Source organism: Gobius niger, assembly GCF_951799975.1.
Source record: "Gobius niger genome assembly, chromosome: 14".
Taxonomy (NCBI): Eukaryota; Metazoa; Chordata; class Actinopteri; order Gobiiformes; family Gobiidae; genus Gobius; species Gobius niger.
In genome coordinates, this window is record NC_136865.1 from 2,460,810 (window position 1) to 2,478,354 (window position 17,545).

At 45.8% G+C, this 17,545-nt stretch overlaps 1 protein-coding gene across 3 annotated transcripts; it reads left to right on the forward strand.

Annotated features, from left to right (window-relative positions):
• Positions 1-432: 432 nt before the first annotated feature.
• On the forward strand, positions 433-12,707 carry LOC306973602 (uncharacterized protein). Of its 3 annotated transcripts, none has more exons than XM_079570565.1 (9): positions 433-613; positions 4,713-4,824; positions 5,817-5,930; positions 6,348-6,404; positions 6,979-7,116; positions 11,758-11,805; positions 11,904-12,017; positions 12,099-12,194; positions 12,465-12,707. In XM_079570565.1, exons 2-9 carry the CDS (start codon positions 4,714-4,716, stop codon positions 12,609-12,611), a joined length of 825 nt encoding a protein of 274 aa, XP_079426691.1. In that variant the 5' UTR covers positions 433-613; position 4,713; the 3' UTR covers positions 12,612-12,707. The 3 variants fall into 3 exon arrangements, with proteins under 3 accessions (XP_079426691.1, XP_079426692.1, XP_079426690.1); XM_079570564.1 differs by having other exon boundaries at positions 437-613; positions 12,462-12,707; XM_079570566.1 differs by lacking the exon at positions 11,758-11,805 and having other exon boundaries at positions 436-613; positions 12,462-12,707.
• The last annotated feature ends 4,838 nt before the right edge of the window (positions 12,708-17,545 follow it).

The following is a 17,545-nucleotide window of genomic DNA, read 5'->3' on the forward strand; positions in this document are numbered from 1 at the left end:
TTAGGCTACAATGGTGAGGTTCGGCCCTTGGTGTTTTGGCGATGATGAAAATCGGCCTCAGTGACGCAAACTTGCCGACCCCTGTCCTAATGTAGGATGAGCCCAGACCTGTTCACCAACTGCCTCTAGAATCCTGCACTGTCACTCAAAAAGTGTTACTTCGGGTCCAAAGTGCCGACATGCACGAGCTTAATATAGAAGCTGCAGTTACACGTATGACCTGAGGTGGCAGTCGCGAGTATAAAATGAACAACTTGCATCTTGTCCCTTTAAGTTTAGTTTAATGTAGCCTAAGTGTGAGTGTGTGGGACGTTCTGTTGAGGAGCAGTGGACTAAAAATAAAAGTGTGACAGCCCCCCGATCTCTCCTGTTTTTTCGGCGCATTTTACGACATCCTCATCCTCAGCCTTCACCGCGCAGTCCTCTCCCGTCCGCAGCAGAGGTGGGTCGAGCACCGCCTCTCGGTAAGTTCGGAACAAGTCCTGAGTCCAGCTGCAGCGCCATGAGCGTGTGGTCCGTGTGAGCCGCTCTGAACACGCCCTGACTCCTTATCACTTCCCCGGGATTCGGCTGAGGACGCACGGCTGACCGCAGGCTCGGCTCCCCGGTGCAGGTAAAGACCTCCGCAGGATTTAAAACGCTCTACATGCAAACGGTTCTCCCACACACACACACACACACACACGCCGCTCATGCCGCTCCAGGACGTGCCGCAGCAGAGCAGCGGGAGTGCGCACTGCAGCACCGCACTGACGGTTACCGCGCGGCGGCGGTGAGGCAGCGGAATGTGACAGCGGGCGGATGAAGCGTTCAGGACGGATGGAAGTGGCTCGGGCTGATGCTCCGGACGATGACGCAGGCCGTTATGAGACATTAGCTCGACGGTTGTTGAAGTCATCCCGGGACGGAAGGGCGCGCGGTGTCCCCTTGAAGAGTACAGGCCTGTGATTGTTGCCCAATCAGCGGAAATACCAGGCTGTGTTAAAGGCCAGAGTAGCACTTAGTTACTTCTACTCAAGTACTAGTTCTTGAGCAACTTTTTGAAGTGATTGTACTTTTTAGAGCAGTTTTGTTAAAGGGTACTTTTTACTTGAGTCATATTGTAATGAAGTAGGGAGACCCTAAGACTGATATGATCATGTCAGTGTTTACCCACGCCCTCCTCATCACACATGGAGGCTGTCAAGGTTATAAACAGGTTCATGCAGATTCTAGAGAAAAAATGATTTTGTGTCGGAAAGTCCATTTTTGGACCAAGACTATTTTGTTTAGTGCAGATACTGTTGAATAAAACCCTATGACTGACATTAGATTCAATTGTACTTTCTCAGGCAGAATGTGATGCACTTTTCCCCAGCTAATTTCAAACCATCATGCTAGTACAGCTAGTGAAACAATGGCTGACAGGGGTGGGGGTGGTTGTAACACAAGCATCCCCGTATACAGTTAATAACAGTGACTTGATTTTAATACTTTTACAGAATGCCTGGACAGTGGAAAAGAAACACTGACAGATTTGTGCTAATGTTTAAAAAAAAAAGCATCTGATGAGGTCAGAAAGACGGGCACGTCAGATCAGTGGCAAAGGCTCATGGATCTGCCATGTAAAACTGAGCAGATCCTGCAGAACACAGCAGAAGCTGAGAGACCAGGTCCAGTATCATCGCAGTGCAGTCACTGAAGCATCAACAGAGTTTCTCTGAGGTGCAGGAGAAGTTTATTTGACTCAGACAGACCTGTATTATGGACTGAGTCCATGTGAGGTTAAGCAGAGAGAGAGACTTTGTTCTGGATTGTTCTTTTATTTAAATAAAGCTCTCTGCAGATCACATGACCTGGTCTCTGTTTTTGCTTCTTTTGTTTAACTGTTACAACTTACCCCAACATGTGTGACAACCTACCCTGGTAGTGGGGTAGGTTGTCACAAAGGACCACCATGTATTTGACATCAGCTCACGAGGTCTGTGATATTCTTGCAGAGGTTTGAACTGATGCCATCTGCAGTACTTTGTAGTACTTTGTATAATGGCTTTTTTTTTATTGAGTTTCTACACAAATGCAAACAAAGGCAGCAGAGCTAAACGGCTCTGTTGAACAGGGCAAAGCGAGACGGCAGTTGAAGGAAGGGGATGTGCCTACATTGATGGGTGGGGAGACAGAGACAACAAGAGTGGACACGGGTTTGCTTTCATTATAAAGATATTCTTCTTTGTTTTTCCCTTGGACAGAGAAGTTTGAGAACTCTAGCTCAAAGATTCAGTGAGTTACAGGAGCTGAAGCAAAAAGTGTTACAACCATACCCGGTCTCCCCTACTTACTTGAGTCAAATGATTTCAAAGTAACGTTACTCTTACTTACACACATGCATTTCCAATGTGGCCTTTAACAGAGATGAAGCCAAAATAAATACTCAAGTGAAAGTTAAAAAGTACTCAGAGAAAATGTTGCTCAAGTACGACGAGTAACTGAGTAACTGTTTTAGCACAAAAAGGCTGAGGTATTTTCAATGACGCCGTAAATCGTATGAAACAAAACCTAAAATAATGACAATTCAAAACAAAATCATTCTGAACAAGGAGCACGAGACGTTTCATCCATCAAAGTCAGGCCTTTGTCACTTGGAAGTGTGGAAATTATTTTTACTCAAGTAAGAAACAGATCATTCATTATCATTTTACTCAAGTCGAAGTGAGTTTTCAGAAATATTTCCTAAAGTGTCTCACTTTTACTAAATTTTGTTTTAGAGATTTCTACAACACTTTAAGTTTTTACTTCTGCCTCTTTTTGTCATAGTGGGAAAAATCACACACACAGAAAGAAAGTAGGTCCAGTTAGGACCTGATGTTAGGATAAGAAGTGCTTTATGTTCAGGTGTGGGTCCTGAGCCATGGGGCCGACCTGCAGCAGGGTCTTAGAGGTCGAGGAAACTGTAGCACCCGGAGGAAACCTGTCTGTCTTCAGCCTCCTCTGATCCTCTCAAACGGTGCAGCGCCTCCTGGGTTTGTCCCTGTGTCAGAGCGTGGTGTCCTGCACTGGTCAGCTCCTCCACCTCCTGTGCAGCTCCCTCCGCTCCACAACAGTCTTTCATCCTCTTCTGAGAAAAGCTTAGCAGATAATCTGTTTTATCTCCATCCATTAGCCAGAACAATAGAATTCAGGTGTGGCTTAGCTGTGAGTCTCACCCGGATACCTCCTTGTTTGTGCCTTTTTTGTTTCCTGTAGCCTCATGTGACACCTCCACTGTGCTGCAGGTGTGGGGGCTCTTGGCTCCTCTTCAGTCAGTGTCTCAGGAGGACATGTGTTGGTCTCAGATGGGTTTAGCTCATAAGCTGCTGTTCAGGACCATTATGGACTCTCAAAGTAAAAACGTCCACTGATCCACAAAAACACGGCAAAGACGTACACGAGTGTCCGATGTGGAGCACAGAAACCAAATGAAGTTCACAGGAAAAGGCGGAATGAATGCAGCTGTACCGAGAGAGAGGGTGCCTGCTGCTTGTTTACACGTCGCCATGCCGAATATTGTGCCTTTTATGCAATTTTTTTTAAAAATGTTTATTTGTCCTTTATTTATCCAGGATAAAACTCATTGAGATTAAAAAAATCTCTCATTCAAGAGTGTCCTGGCCAAGATGCCAGCAAATCTATGCATTTAGCCTGTATTTATTCTAAAAATGTGGACACACGTTTGGATAATTCATAAAAATGCAGTTGAATGTACTTTGGATCATACTTTGTATTTTTATGAATGTACATATATATGAGCACAGAGGCTCATCATGGCTGCACAGGAGCAGGCCTTGAGCACCAGAGCAATAGAGGCCCAGATCTACCAAACCAGACAAGAGCCCAGGTGTAGACTGTGCAAAGAGGCCAATGAGACAATCCAGCACATAACTGCAGGTGTAAGATGCTGCAGGGAAAGCTTACATGGAGCGCCATAACCAAGTGGCTGGTATAGTGTACAGGAACATCTGTGCAGAATATGGGCTGGAAACCCCAAGGTCAAAGTGGGAAACACCTCCAAAGGTGGTCGAGAATGACCGAGCCAAGATCCTGTGGGACTTCCAGATACAGACGGACAAAATGGTAATGGTGAACCAACCGGACATTGTGGTGGTGACAAAGAGCAGAGGAAAGCCGTTGTGGTCGACATAGCAATACCAAGCGACTTCAACATCAGGAAAAAGGAACACGAGAAACTAGAGAAATACCAGGGGCTCAGAGAAGAGCTGGAGAAAACCTGGAGGGTGAAGGCATCAGTGGTGCCCGTGGTCGTTGGGGCACTCGGGGCAGTGACCCCCAAACTGGAGGAGTGGCTCCAGCAGATCCCAGGAAATACATCAGACATCTCGGTCCACAAAAGTGCAGTTCTAGGAACAGCAAAGATACTGAACCCTCAAGCTCCCAGGCCTCTGGTAGAGGACCCGAGCAGGAGGAAAAAGAGACCGCCCGTTTATTGATAAAGTGAAAGCAGAACATTATCTAAAGTCAGGCTTTCAGTCTTTGATGATAAGAGTTTATTGAAGGAACATTAGTTTGTGTTACACGATAATAGAGTCTGCACACAGCGGCTTTGATATGACTCTGCAGAAAGAACGTTTTGTTGGTTGTTGTGCTTTTTCACGTCACACCTTTACTTTACAATCACACTTTTCAAGAGATACTTTAACGTTTCTGTTTCGATCTCTTTCATTATTGTTTGGTTGCAGGATGGCGGCGATGCAGCCTGACAAAGACACTGTCCCTGTCGCTGCCCCCATGGGGTCTCTGTCCCCGGGACAGCTACAGTCCCACCTGAAGATGGAGCCCAAAACTCTGGGGGTGAGTGTCTCTGGGACGGGCGTGTGAAGCTGCACGGGTATATTATTTTGTATATTATTTTTGACTAAACCTTATATTTTGCTAAACTAATCAAAATTCAATTACAATTTCCATTATTACAATACACAATTACAAAAATAACTATTATCAAGGATGCCCTCCCGCTTGTCCATCCGAAGTGCAGAAAGTCCGTCCTGAGCAGTTTGTTTGTGTGATGCTTCTCGTCCGTGACAGAACTGTTGTATTTGTCTCAGATCATTTGGATCGTTTTAAATGTAGCTCTGGAGACGTTACCAATATGAACTCACATATAGATCCTCTGTGCAGGCGTCACAAACCAAGCTCAAAGCAAACTCAGGCCACTGGGATGAGTTTCTGTTCCCCTGACAACTGCTTAGGTCCGACATAAACAAACAGCACTGTGTGATGATGTCATTGGGGAGGTGTGAGGGCTGGCCTGTAGGGGGCAGGTGTGACAGAGATCGAAACGTGAGCAATAATATAATACATATTTTGCATACTTTTCGATGATTAAAAAATACATAAAATAAATATTTTTTATAAAGCAACATATAATTGTAATTTCTATTATTACTGAAATAATTGTGATTATTATTTTTGAAAAGTCAGAATAGACTTTAAAAAATATGAAATCAGGGAACAAGTATAGAAATAGGAGACATCCCACTTCATGGCTCCACTAGAATGGATCATGGGAGTTTAAGCTCTGAGGAGTTGACCTGTTACTTGCCGTCCCCCTGATCAGGGGGGGGTCTATGATCAGAGTTAGGACCAGCAAATGTGATGTAAGTTGTGTGTCACTCTCACAGATCTCACACATATGTTTAGAAACTAGAAGGTCTTGGCTTTCAGATGAGGTGTCACACTGGCAGGTAACAGGTTAACCCTTATCCTTCCTCTCGTCATCCCTGTCCCCCCTGTCCAACCTTGTCCCCCCGTCCCTCATGTCCCTCCTGTTCCCCCTCTCCCAGGCCATCCAGCTGGTGATCGCAGCTCTGATTCTGTGTCTGAGCTCCTCTGTCCTGAACGTCCACGAGGTGCACTTCACTGGAGACATCGCTCTGTTCCTCATCGTGGTGATCCAGGTCTGTGTTCTCTCTCTCTCTCCCTCTCTCTCTCTCTCTCTCTCTCTCTCTCTCTCTCTCTCTCCCTCCCTCCCCCTCTCTCTCTCTCTCTCTCTCTCCCTCTCTCCCTCTCTCTCTCTCTCTCTCTCTCTCTCCCTCTCTCTATCTCTCTCTCTCCCTCTCTCCCTCTCTCTCCCTCTCTCTCTCTCTCTCTCTCTCTCTCTCTCTCGCTCTCTCTCCCCTCTCTCTCTCTCTCTCTCCCCCTCTCCCTCTCTCCCTCTCTCTCCCCCTCTCCCTCTCTCTCTCTCTCTCTCTCCATCTCTCTCTCTCTCTCTCTCTCGCTCTCGCTCTCTCTCTCTCTCTCTCTCTCTCTCTCTCTCTCCATCTCTCTCTCTCTCTCTCTCCATCTTGTTTCAGTCTCAAACTCATGTGTTGCAGGTGACTGTGTCAGGCTCAGTGCTGATCCACAGTGGCATTAAACCCACCTTGTTCTGGGTGAGTACCAGAGACACATTGTACTTTTGGAAACCTTTACACGGGTGTTTTGTCTTGTAACCTCAAGGGGCCATTTGCAAAATGTATTTGTTGGAGCTTTTAATCATGTTATGAGGTTGTTTCCTCAACAAAAACAAACCTGGAGCCGTATTTCACTAGAAACAGTAGAACAGAGAAAAGCCTTCCACATTTGAAGTGAAACTTTATGTAGAAGGTATCTGGTTCTCCCCACGAATTATTTCATTTTAATGCCAATGCGTTTGGGCTCGTTGATGAGTCTTCATCAGGACAGTCATTTTGCACAGGTGCTACCAATAGTGTTAAATAACACAAAAAATATATTTTGCCACACTGTCAACAAATTATTATGTGGGAATCTTTGCTTTGTATGCAGCATGGAACATTTTTTTGTTCCATCATGATTGATTTCATTGTGAAAAAATAACTTTGTCCAGATCATTTCGTTTTAAGCTTTTGTTTCTATGGAACATACCTGGTTAGATGAGATATTCATGTTTTTTTTTTTCTTCATAAATGGGTCCTCTTTGAACATCGTGTCATCTGGTCTGTGCAGGTGAAATGTGTGCTGGTGTTACATCTGATCAGTGCAGCGTTTGCTACGGCTGCTCTGGGGCTGATGTCCAAACACCTGCCGTATCGCCAGGACTCCTACCACTGCGAACACTGCCGCCGGCTGGAGCTGCACGCTGTGGTACCCTTCCCACACTCATCACTCTCACTACACTCACCTAATCCATCACCACACTCACCTAATCCATCACACTCACCACACTCATCACTCTCACCACACTCACCTAATCCATCACACTCACCACATTCATCACATTCACCAAATTCACCACACTCATCACATTCACCATATTCACCACACTCATCACATTCACCACACTCATCACATGCCCCACTCTCATCACATTCCCCACACTCATCACATTCACCATATTCACCACACTCATCACATTCACCACACTCATCACATTCACCACACTCATCACATTCACCACACTCATCACATTCACCACACTCATCACATTCACCATATTCACCACACTCATCACATTCACCACACTCATCACATTCACCACACTCATCACATTCACCACACTCATCACATTCACCACACTCATCACATTCACCACACTCACCACATTCACCATATTCACCACACTCATCACATTCACCACACTCATCACATTCACCACACTCATCACATTCACCACACTCATCACATTCACCACACTCATCACATTCACCACACTCATCACATTCACCATATTCACCACACTCATCACATTCACCACACTCATCACATTCACCACACTCATCACATTCACCATATTCACCACACTCATCACATTCACCACACTCATCACATTCACCATATTCACCACACTCATCACATTCACCATATTCACCACACTCATCACATTCACCACACTCATCACATGCCCCACACTCATCACAATCCCCACACTCATCACATTCACCACACTCATCACATGCCCAACACTCATCACATTCCCCACACTCATCACATTCCCCACACTCATCACATTCACCACACTCATCACGCTCATCACATTCACCACACTCACCATTTCCTTCACACTCACCACATTCATCACATACCGAGCCTATTCATACCAAGTCTTCTCACATACTCCATTTGAATATTATACTGGTTGGACAAGGCTTTTCGCATTGCCGCAAAGGCACATTGAGTTGCCTTGCGTACCAAAATCACGGCATAAATAACATGCCTTGCCTTGTCTTGCCTTTCCATCAAGGCAAGGCAACTTTATTTATACCGCGCATTTCGTACACAAGGCAACTGATGGGTCAGCAGTAGTTCAGTAAGCAAAGCATTTACCTATTGACTTAAGCTGCACAATTATCAGAAGTGCAGTTATACAGTGCTTCTCGAAAGTATTCATACACCTTGAACTTTTGCAAATTTTGTCATGTTTACAACCCTAAACATAAAGATTTTATTTTGATTTTTTTACTGAACGTTCACACACAAGAAACAAACAACTGTGAAGTGAAAGCAAAATGATACATGATTCTTTTTTTTTTTTTCAAAAAATAGAAAACCGAAAAGTGGGGCTTGCATAAGTATTCATACAGCATGAATGAATACTTTGTGGAACCCCCTTTTGCTGTAATAACAGCAGCAAGTCTTCTGGGGTTTGACTCTACAAGATTTGCACATGTAGAGACTGACATTTTAGCCCATTCATCTTTACAAAACAACTCAAGCTCTGTCACATTAGAAGGAGAGCGTTTGTGAACAGCAGTTTTCAGATCTTTCCACAGATTTTCAATAGGATTTAGGTCAGGACTTTGACTGGGCCATTCTAACACATTAATATGTTTTTATTGAACCATTCCATTGTAGATTTATCTTTGTGTTTAGGGTCATTGTCCTGCTGAAGGTGAATCTCCGTCCCAGCCTCAGTTCTCTTGTGACTCCAGCAGGTTTTCCTCCAAAATGTCCCTGTATTTGGCTCCATCCATCTTCCCAACTATTCTTACAATCTCCCCAGTCCCCACTGAGGAAAAGCAGCCCCACAGCATGATGCTCCCCCCCCTATATTTGACACTGGGGATGGTGCACTCAGGACGATGAGCAGTGTTAGGTTTGCTCCATACATAACGTTTTGCATTTGGGCCAAAAAGTTAAATTTTTGTCTCATCTGACCAAAGCTCCTTCTTCCACATGGAGCTGTGTCCTCCATATGACTTCTACAAACTTCAAACAGGATTTCTTATGGCCTCCTTTCAATAATGGCTTTCTTCTTCCACTCGTCCATGAAGGCCAGATTTGTGTAGATACGACTTATAGTTGTCCCATGTACAGATTCCCCCAGCTCAGCGGCAGGACTTCACAGTTCCTCCAGAGTTATCTTGGGGCACTTGGTTGCCTTTCTGACCAGTGCTCTCCTTGTTTGATCTAATATTTTAGGTGGGCGACCACATCTTGGTAAGTTGGCAGTGGTGCTTTACTCTTTCCATTTCTGAATGATGGATTGAACAGTTGCTCCGTGAGATGTTCAAATCTTGGGAAATCTTTGTATAACTTAACGCTGCTTTAAACTTCTCCACAGCTTTATCCCTGACCTCTCTGGTGCTGCTTGGCCTTCATGATGTTGTTTAGTGACCAATACACTCTGACCACAGCTCTGAGGGCCTAAAAGAACAGCTGTAATTAAACTGAGAGTAGATTACACACAGGTGCCTCTATTTAACCGTTAGGCCAAGGTGTGAACATTCTGGAGTCATTAGAAATGTTATAAAGGCAATTTAATGCACTCAGAAAATGCTGTATGAATACTTATGCAAGCCCCACTTTTCACTTTTCTATTTTTTGCAAAATTAACAGAATCATGTATCATTTTGCTTTCACTTCACAGTTGTCTGTTACTTGTGTGTGAACGTTCAGTAAAAAAATCAAAATAAAATCTTTATGTTTAGGGTTGTAAACATGACAAAATGTGCAAAAGTTCAAGGTGTATGAATACTCACGAGAGGCACTGTAAATTTCAAGCACCAGACTTCAAAGGTTGGATTTATTTACTGTAAGTAATATATTAACACTATGAAACAGCAAGATAATAATAATAATAATAATAATAATAATAATAATAACAATAATAATAACAATAATAATAATAATAATAATAATAATAATAATAATAACAACTAGAAATGCAATGGCTGCGCCATTGCGATTGACTGCGGAATTGCGGGAAGCGAATGCAGAAATTGCATAAACTGTTCAAATTGCATGAATTGCTTAATTTGCATAATCTAATTTGCATAAACTGGTAAAATGCATAAAATGTCATGTTGCATAAACTGTATAAACTGCATAAAGTGGTAAAATGCATGAATGGGTTAATTTGCATAAATCCTAAATGGCATAAACTCTTAAGTTGCATAAACGCTTTAAAATGCATAAAGTGGTTACTTTGCATAAATTGTTAATATTGCATAAACATGTATATTCCATAAACTGGTCAAACTGTTGAAAGTGCTTGATTGGCAGAAGCTGCACAAATGGCTGAAAGTCCTGGAGTCTCCTGATTGGCTGGATTCCCCCCATACACACTAATGCAAAAATGTCAAACTCTCGTGTAAAAAAACTGGAAAACTGCAGAAGGATGATTTTTTCTCAAAACCCACAAGTTGCAGAAGCTGAACATGCACAAAGTGCAGAAATTGCAGAAAATGCATAAAAAAGTGCAGAAAAGCATGGATTTGCGGCAGCCCCATTATAAGTCAATGGGAAAAATCTCCGACATTTTGGCCGATTGCGGAAAAACCGTAAGTTGCAGAAGTCCCAAAAGTAATAGCACCCTTCTCCTCAACATGCGGAACATTTTGATGCATAACTTGCATAAATTGCACAAAGCATGAAGGTGCTGAAAGCTGGAGAAAATCGGGAAAAAGATGGAAGAGGAATAATAATAAAGAACATGAAAACCAATCAATAATGCCTACACTTGTTTTGTGCTTTAAAGCCTATATTACCAAGTTTCTACTGTTGCATCCACAGCTGCCCTGGGGTAGACTAACGGAAGCGAGGCAACCAGTCTGTGCCATCGGCCCCTCAGACCGCCACCAACCACTCACTCACTCACTACATTCACCCAAGCTTCCTGGTGTTTCCCATCCAAGATAAAACAATCTGTTTGTTAAATTCCTACTCTGCTCCCTCTACAAACATGTTTTCAAAAATGCCCCGGTTTCGATTATTATAAATACCATTTAGCAGTTCAAGTTAATGCTCTTTCTTGCATCTATTCAAAATGTTCATTTGCAAAATAATTAATTAACTGTTAATTTTAATAGATATGAATCACACTCCCACCAGTGCATACAGTCATTTTGTCCTTGGGCAAGACACTTCAACCTCCTTGGCTCCAGTGTCTGCGTAGACCGGTATGTGAATGTAAGGGGATCTTTGATGGTATGAAGTAGTCAGGGTGCTGAGTGGAAGTAGAAAACTATATCAATGTGAATGTTTCAGGACTCTTTGGCGTTAAGGTGTCTTGCCCGGTGCGAGACTGAAACAATGTTGGCAGGACAAAGTAGCTGCTCTGTTGTAGTAAGTGAATAGAAATGACTGCAAGACTGGAAGTTGAGCTTTCATGGTACCACAATCATATCCCCTCAGATATGATTGATGTGATTAACGCACCAGGGCAGTGTATTTAGCTTGTATCGCCAACGTTTTTCCATGTGTTGTGTACAAAAAAAAACCTGTTTCCTCTAGAGAGCATATTTAAACCAAGACATTCCATGTGTCTGTTTTTACTGTCCACCACAGCAACATTGTTTCAGGAAATGCACCGGGCTGATCGAGCAAAAGTGTAAAGTAAGTTTCACTACACCCTTTGGTAGGCTCATTATTGTATGGAAGTCTGTCTGTGGTCGTTCAGTCCAGCTCTGATGTGGCTCTTGGTCCTTGTGCAGCTGCTGATCGATGGAATCCTGGGAACGTTGGTGATCTTCCTGGTCCTGGAGCTGCTCATCTGCATCACTGTCATGCTCTTTGGGCTCAGCGTGTTGGCCGCAGGAGGACGCCAGGTTAGATCTCAGCCTGAAAGCAAGATGAAATGGCTGCTTTATTTGACTTTTTTTTTTAATTCTTGTGTGTGCATCTTACAGGCAGGCTCCCAACGCCCAGTGTACCCCCACACACGCCCCCCTCCAGCCCCCACTGTCACAGCTTCTCCGGTCACTCCCAAGCACAGCCCTTCCCAGGTATCAGAAAGCAGAAAAGCACATCTGCCTTTTCATTTCATGTTTATTTCATGTTTGTTGAAATATTACCAAAACATGTGAAAATGCTGTCATGCATCCATGTAAAAGTTTCAGATGAATCATGGTGGAAGTGGACAATGAGAGGCTGGCTCAACACCATATTCTTTATTAAAACACCAAATGAGCACAGTTCATCTCGTCTGTGGATTGACCTACTGTGATAAGCTGGAGGCAGAGGTGTGACATTTCTCTATGTGTTTGTGCCAGCAGGTGGCAGTAGTGGTCACTGAAGCGGACTCGGAGCAGGTGGAGGATCTGTCCACTCCCCCGACTGAGCCCCAGGTGGAGCCAATTGAGGTCATCACACCGGAATCCGGAACCCCAGACTTTCTAAGAGGCACCACTGTGCTCCACTGATCAAACCCATCCAAATACACAAGGCCCCCTGACATCAGTCCACACTGCTCACACATCAGTCCACACTGCTCACACATCAGTCCACTCTGCTCACATGACATCAGTCCACACTGCTCACACGACATCAGGCCACACTGCTCACATGACATCAGTCCACACTTGTCAAATGACACCAGTCCACACTGCTCACATGACATCAGTCCATATTTGTCACACATCAGTCCACATTGGTCATGATTCCACACTGCTCACATGATAATAGTCTATGGTCACATCACAGTATCTGTCCACACTGGTCACATGACATCTGTCCACATTGGTCAAACAGACACTGAGGCAGCCAATGCCCTGTAATTATCACACTTTGAACCGACCCGGGTTCAGAACAGCTCCAATACTTAGATTTGTATAGTGGTTTCCTGAGGGACGACAATCGCACCTTTTCTACACTTTTACTGTTTGGCAGCATGTCTGCTGTACTGACTAACTTAAAGTGAACACTGATAATGTTTTGAACTTAATGATGAGAATTATCATATGGTAATAAATTATCTTCTAAACAAAGTCCACAAGTCTCTTCGAATTGAACATTTGTGCCTTTGAGATTAAGTTAATTGTGAAATAGGCTTTTTTATTGTTGATTAAAATGCATAACAGCAGTTGTGCATTTTATTGTTTTCGGTGCTGGATTCTTTACAGAGTCCCTGTGAATCTTTGCTTGAGACCCCAAGAGACAGCTCTTACACACAATTTACATAACATCTGTACACACTGGTCACATGACATCTGTCCATACTGGTCACATGACCATGGTCCACCCGAATTATACAGGACTATGTATCATTTAAGTTCATCTGTAAATGGCATCTGTTTTAATCACTGTATTGCTCTGTCATGAGACTGTATCTGAAATGTAGCATAAGTAGATGATGCTTGAACTATATGCACATAATCCTTTTAAAGAAACTATAGAATGAGACGTACAGTATGTGTGGCTTTGTGAGCAGCAGGTGTAATAAATGGACACATGTGGAGCTCTGAGCTGTGTTCTTTGATCAAGTCAATCTTTTATGTAGAAATACATCCACGTACACGCACACACACACACACACACGCGCACGCACACAAATGCACGTGCGCGCACACACACACACGCACGCACGCACACACACACACACACACACAACTTGCTTTCAGAAGTTGAATGAAGATTTCTGAATGATCACATTTCGACCCAATGACTAATTCCCCTTTGGGGCCAGGATTCCCCTGAAAAAGAGATTCTTAATCTCAGTGGGACTATCCTGGTTAAATAAAGGTCAATAAAAAAATAAGAAAATAGTGTGTAATCTAATGTCAGACCCGGCCGTCCTCTTAAACTTACTGACCGAACAATAATCAAGTATTGATTTCAAATCACTACACGATTGTTACACTACATTGATAGTGTGTCTTTCAGATAAAATTTCAATGAAATATATCCATCCATCCATTTTCTTCCACTTGTCCGTTGCCGGGTCGTGGGGGCTGCTGTTGGAGCTCAGATCACATTGCACCAGCCCCTTATGGCTCCTCCTGCAGGTGGAGGGTCCACAGAAGGACGGCCCCACGATTAACCGGGCCTGTTGGTCTCTCATAAGGGGCTTCTGAACCGCTCTTTGTCTGACCCGTGACCTAGGACCTGTTTGCACGAAACCCCCGACAACAGAGCCCCAGGATCATTCGGGCGCTCAAACCCCTCCACCACCTTAAGGTGGCGGTTCCAGGAGGGGTCAATGAAATACATCAATTATATATATTAGGGTGGTCCTCATTCCCATGTAAATTTAAACTCCAACCCATGAATTTTGTTCAATAGTCACTGCAGGTGAATAGGGAAAATGTTCAATTTTAAAGATATCAATTTTGAAATTGAACATGAATATGAGAAAAAAATGTATTGCAATTTTTTTTTTTGTCATTTTATGTTTTCATTAAAAAATAAGGCATTTTATGCCTAAAAATGTCCGACTAATAGTCCTGTGGACAGTTTCCCCCACCTGAGCTGTAGCTCTCTGCTGTTCATCCAGAGTCATCATAGGCTTCTTGGTAACAGCTCTGGGGCCTCATTTATCAAGCTTGCTGCGCACAAAATGAGGCCAAAACTTTGCGTAGCCGCTCCTCTGCGCCAAAGTTTATTTATAGAAAACAAACTGAACGTGAAACATTGCGCTGCTCCACGCAAACTAAATAGCTCCCGTACGAGGTCCTTTTCAGAAACACTGAGAGACGGGAGAGCAGAGACAGGACTGTGAGGGAGTCAGGTTTGGTTTGGTTTGAAATGGTTTGAATTTACTTTCTTCAGCAATTCAGCAATGACAAAGATTAGAATGAAATAAGCTCCTACCCGTACACTCACTCCACCCGGACACTGACCTCTCCTCACTCACTCCACCCGGACACTGACCTCTCCTCACTCACTCCACCCGGACACTGACCTCTCCTCACTCCACCCGGACACTGACCTCTCCTCACTCACTCCACCCGGACACTGACCTCTCCTCACTCAACCCGGACACTGACCTCTCCTCACTCCCTCCACCCGGACACTGACCTCTCCTCACTCACTCCACCCGGACACTGACCTCTCCTCACTCCACCCGGACACTGACCTCTCCTCACTCAACCCGGACACTGACCTCTCCTCACTCCACCCGGACACTGACCTCTCCTCACTCCCTCCACCCGGACACTGACCTCTCCTCACTCCCTCCACCCGGACACTGACCTCTCCTCACTCACACCACCCGGACACTGACCTCACCTCACTCCCTCCACCCGGACACTGACCTCTCCTCACTCAACCCGGACACTGACCTCACCTCACTCACTCCACCCGGACACTGACCTCTCCTCACTCCACCCGGACACTGACCTCTCCTCACTCCACCCGGACACTGACCTCTCCTCACTCCACCCGGACACTGACCTCTCCTCACTCACTCCACCCGGACACTGACCTCTCCTCACTCAACCCGGACACTGACCTCACCTCACTCACTCCACCCGGACACTGACCTCTCCTCACTCCACCCGGACACTGACCTCACCTCACTCACTCAACCCGGACACTGACCTCACCTCACTCACTCCACCCGGACACTGACCTCACCTCACTCACTCCACCCGGACACTGACCTCACCTCACTCGCTCCACCCGGACACTGACCTCTCCTCACTCCACCCGGACACTGACCTCTCCTCACTCCACCCGGACACTGACCTCTCCTCACTCCACCCGGACACTGACCTCTCCTCACTCCACCCGGACACTGACTGGCTTTTCTTTACGTTCTAAACATGTGTTTGATGGAATATGTAGAAAGATGCCAATACGTGTGATCAGAGAAGCAGAGTTCACTCTTCATTAAATCTGACCTCTGCCCGAGCTGGGGCAGCATCAGCCCCTCCCTCTCAACCCCTCCCTCTCTGCCCCTCCCTCTCTGCCCCTCCCTCTCTGCCCCTCCCTCTCAGCCCCTCCCTCTCTGCCCCTCCCTCTCTGCCCCTCCCTCTCAGCACCTCCCTCTCTGCCCCTCCCTCTCTGCCCCTCCCTCTCAGCCCCTCCCTCTCTGCCCCTCCCTCTCTGCCCCTCCCTCTCAGCCCCTCCCTCTCTGCCCCTCCCTCTCTGCCCCTCCCTCTCAGCACCTCCCTCTCTGCCCCTCCCTCTCTGCCCCTCCCTCTCAGCCCCTCCCTCTCAGCACCTCCCTCTCTGCCCCTCCCTCTCTGCCCCTCCCTCTCAGCCCCTCCCTCTCTGCCCCTCCCTCTCTGCCCCTCCCTCTCAGCCCCTCCCTCTCTGCCCCTCCCTCTCTGCCCCTCCCTCTCAGCCCCTCCCTCTCTGCCCCTCCCTCTCTGCCCCTCCCTCTCAGCACCTCCCTCTCTGCCCCTCCCTCTCTGCCCCTCCCTCTCTGCACCTCCCTCTCTGCCCCTCCCTCTCTGCCCCTCCCTCTCAGCCCCTCCCTCTCTGCCCCTCCCTCTCTGCCCCTCCCTCTCTGCCCCTCCCTCTCAGCACCTCCCTCTCTGCCCCTCCCTCTCTGCCCCTCCCTCTCTGCACCTCCCTCTCTGCCCCTCCCTCTCAGCCCCTCCCTCTCAGCCCCTCCCTCTCTGCCCCTCCCTCTCAGCCCCTCCCTCTCAGCCCCTCCCTCTCAGCCCCTCCCTCTCAGCCCCTCCCTCTCAGCCCCTCCCTCTCAGCCCCTCCCTCTCTGCACCTCGCCTTCGGTAAAACCCACTCATTATCGCCTCATGTTTAGGGAAATCTCATTCATAAGTCACTTTGCATTGCCTTTTATGGTCAAATGGAGGCGGGCAGAGGGCGTGTCCAGAGGGCGTGTCCAGAGGGCGTGGCGTGAGGTCCGCAGCTTTCTGCTCCAGGTGGAATCAGCAAAGGAAGGATTGCGGTCAGGTGTGCGTACCGGCGCATACGCAGGGTTTTATAGATCGGAAATAAACTTTGCGTATGAATTTTTCCTTACTTTCCTACGCACTTTCAAAGTCAGTCTCACGCACAGTTTGATAAATGAGGCCCCTGGTGTCTTGGTATTTGTCAGTCATAGATCGTTGTAGCATCAACTTCCCAACGTTTGCCAAATTTTATCGCAAAGGTCATTGACATTATGACTTATAAAAGAATTGATGCTGAACTGACACTTTCAAATTGGTCTAATGTGGCATTTTCTTTGACTTAAAGAAATGAATGAGGTAAAGTCACTGTAGGTACTGCAGGTACAGGTGGTGTTGCTCTGTATTGCAACAATAATTGATTTTGTTCTACTAAAACTTGACTATTTGCATAGATAGAATTAAATGCAAATACATACCAAAAAAGAAAATGAAGTAACTATTATTATTTGCAGTTATATGTGTCTCACGCTGACATCGCCGTGATTGGCCCGCAACCC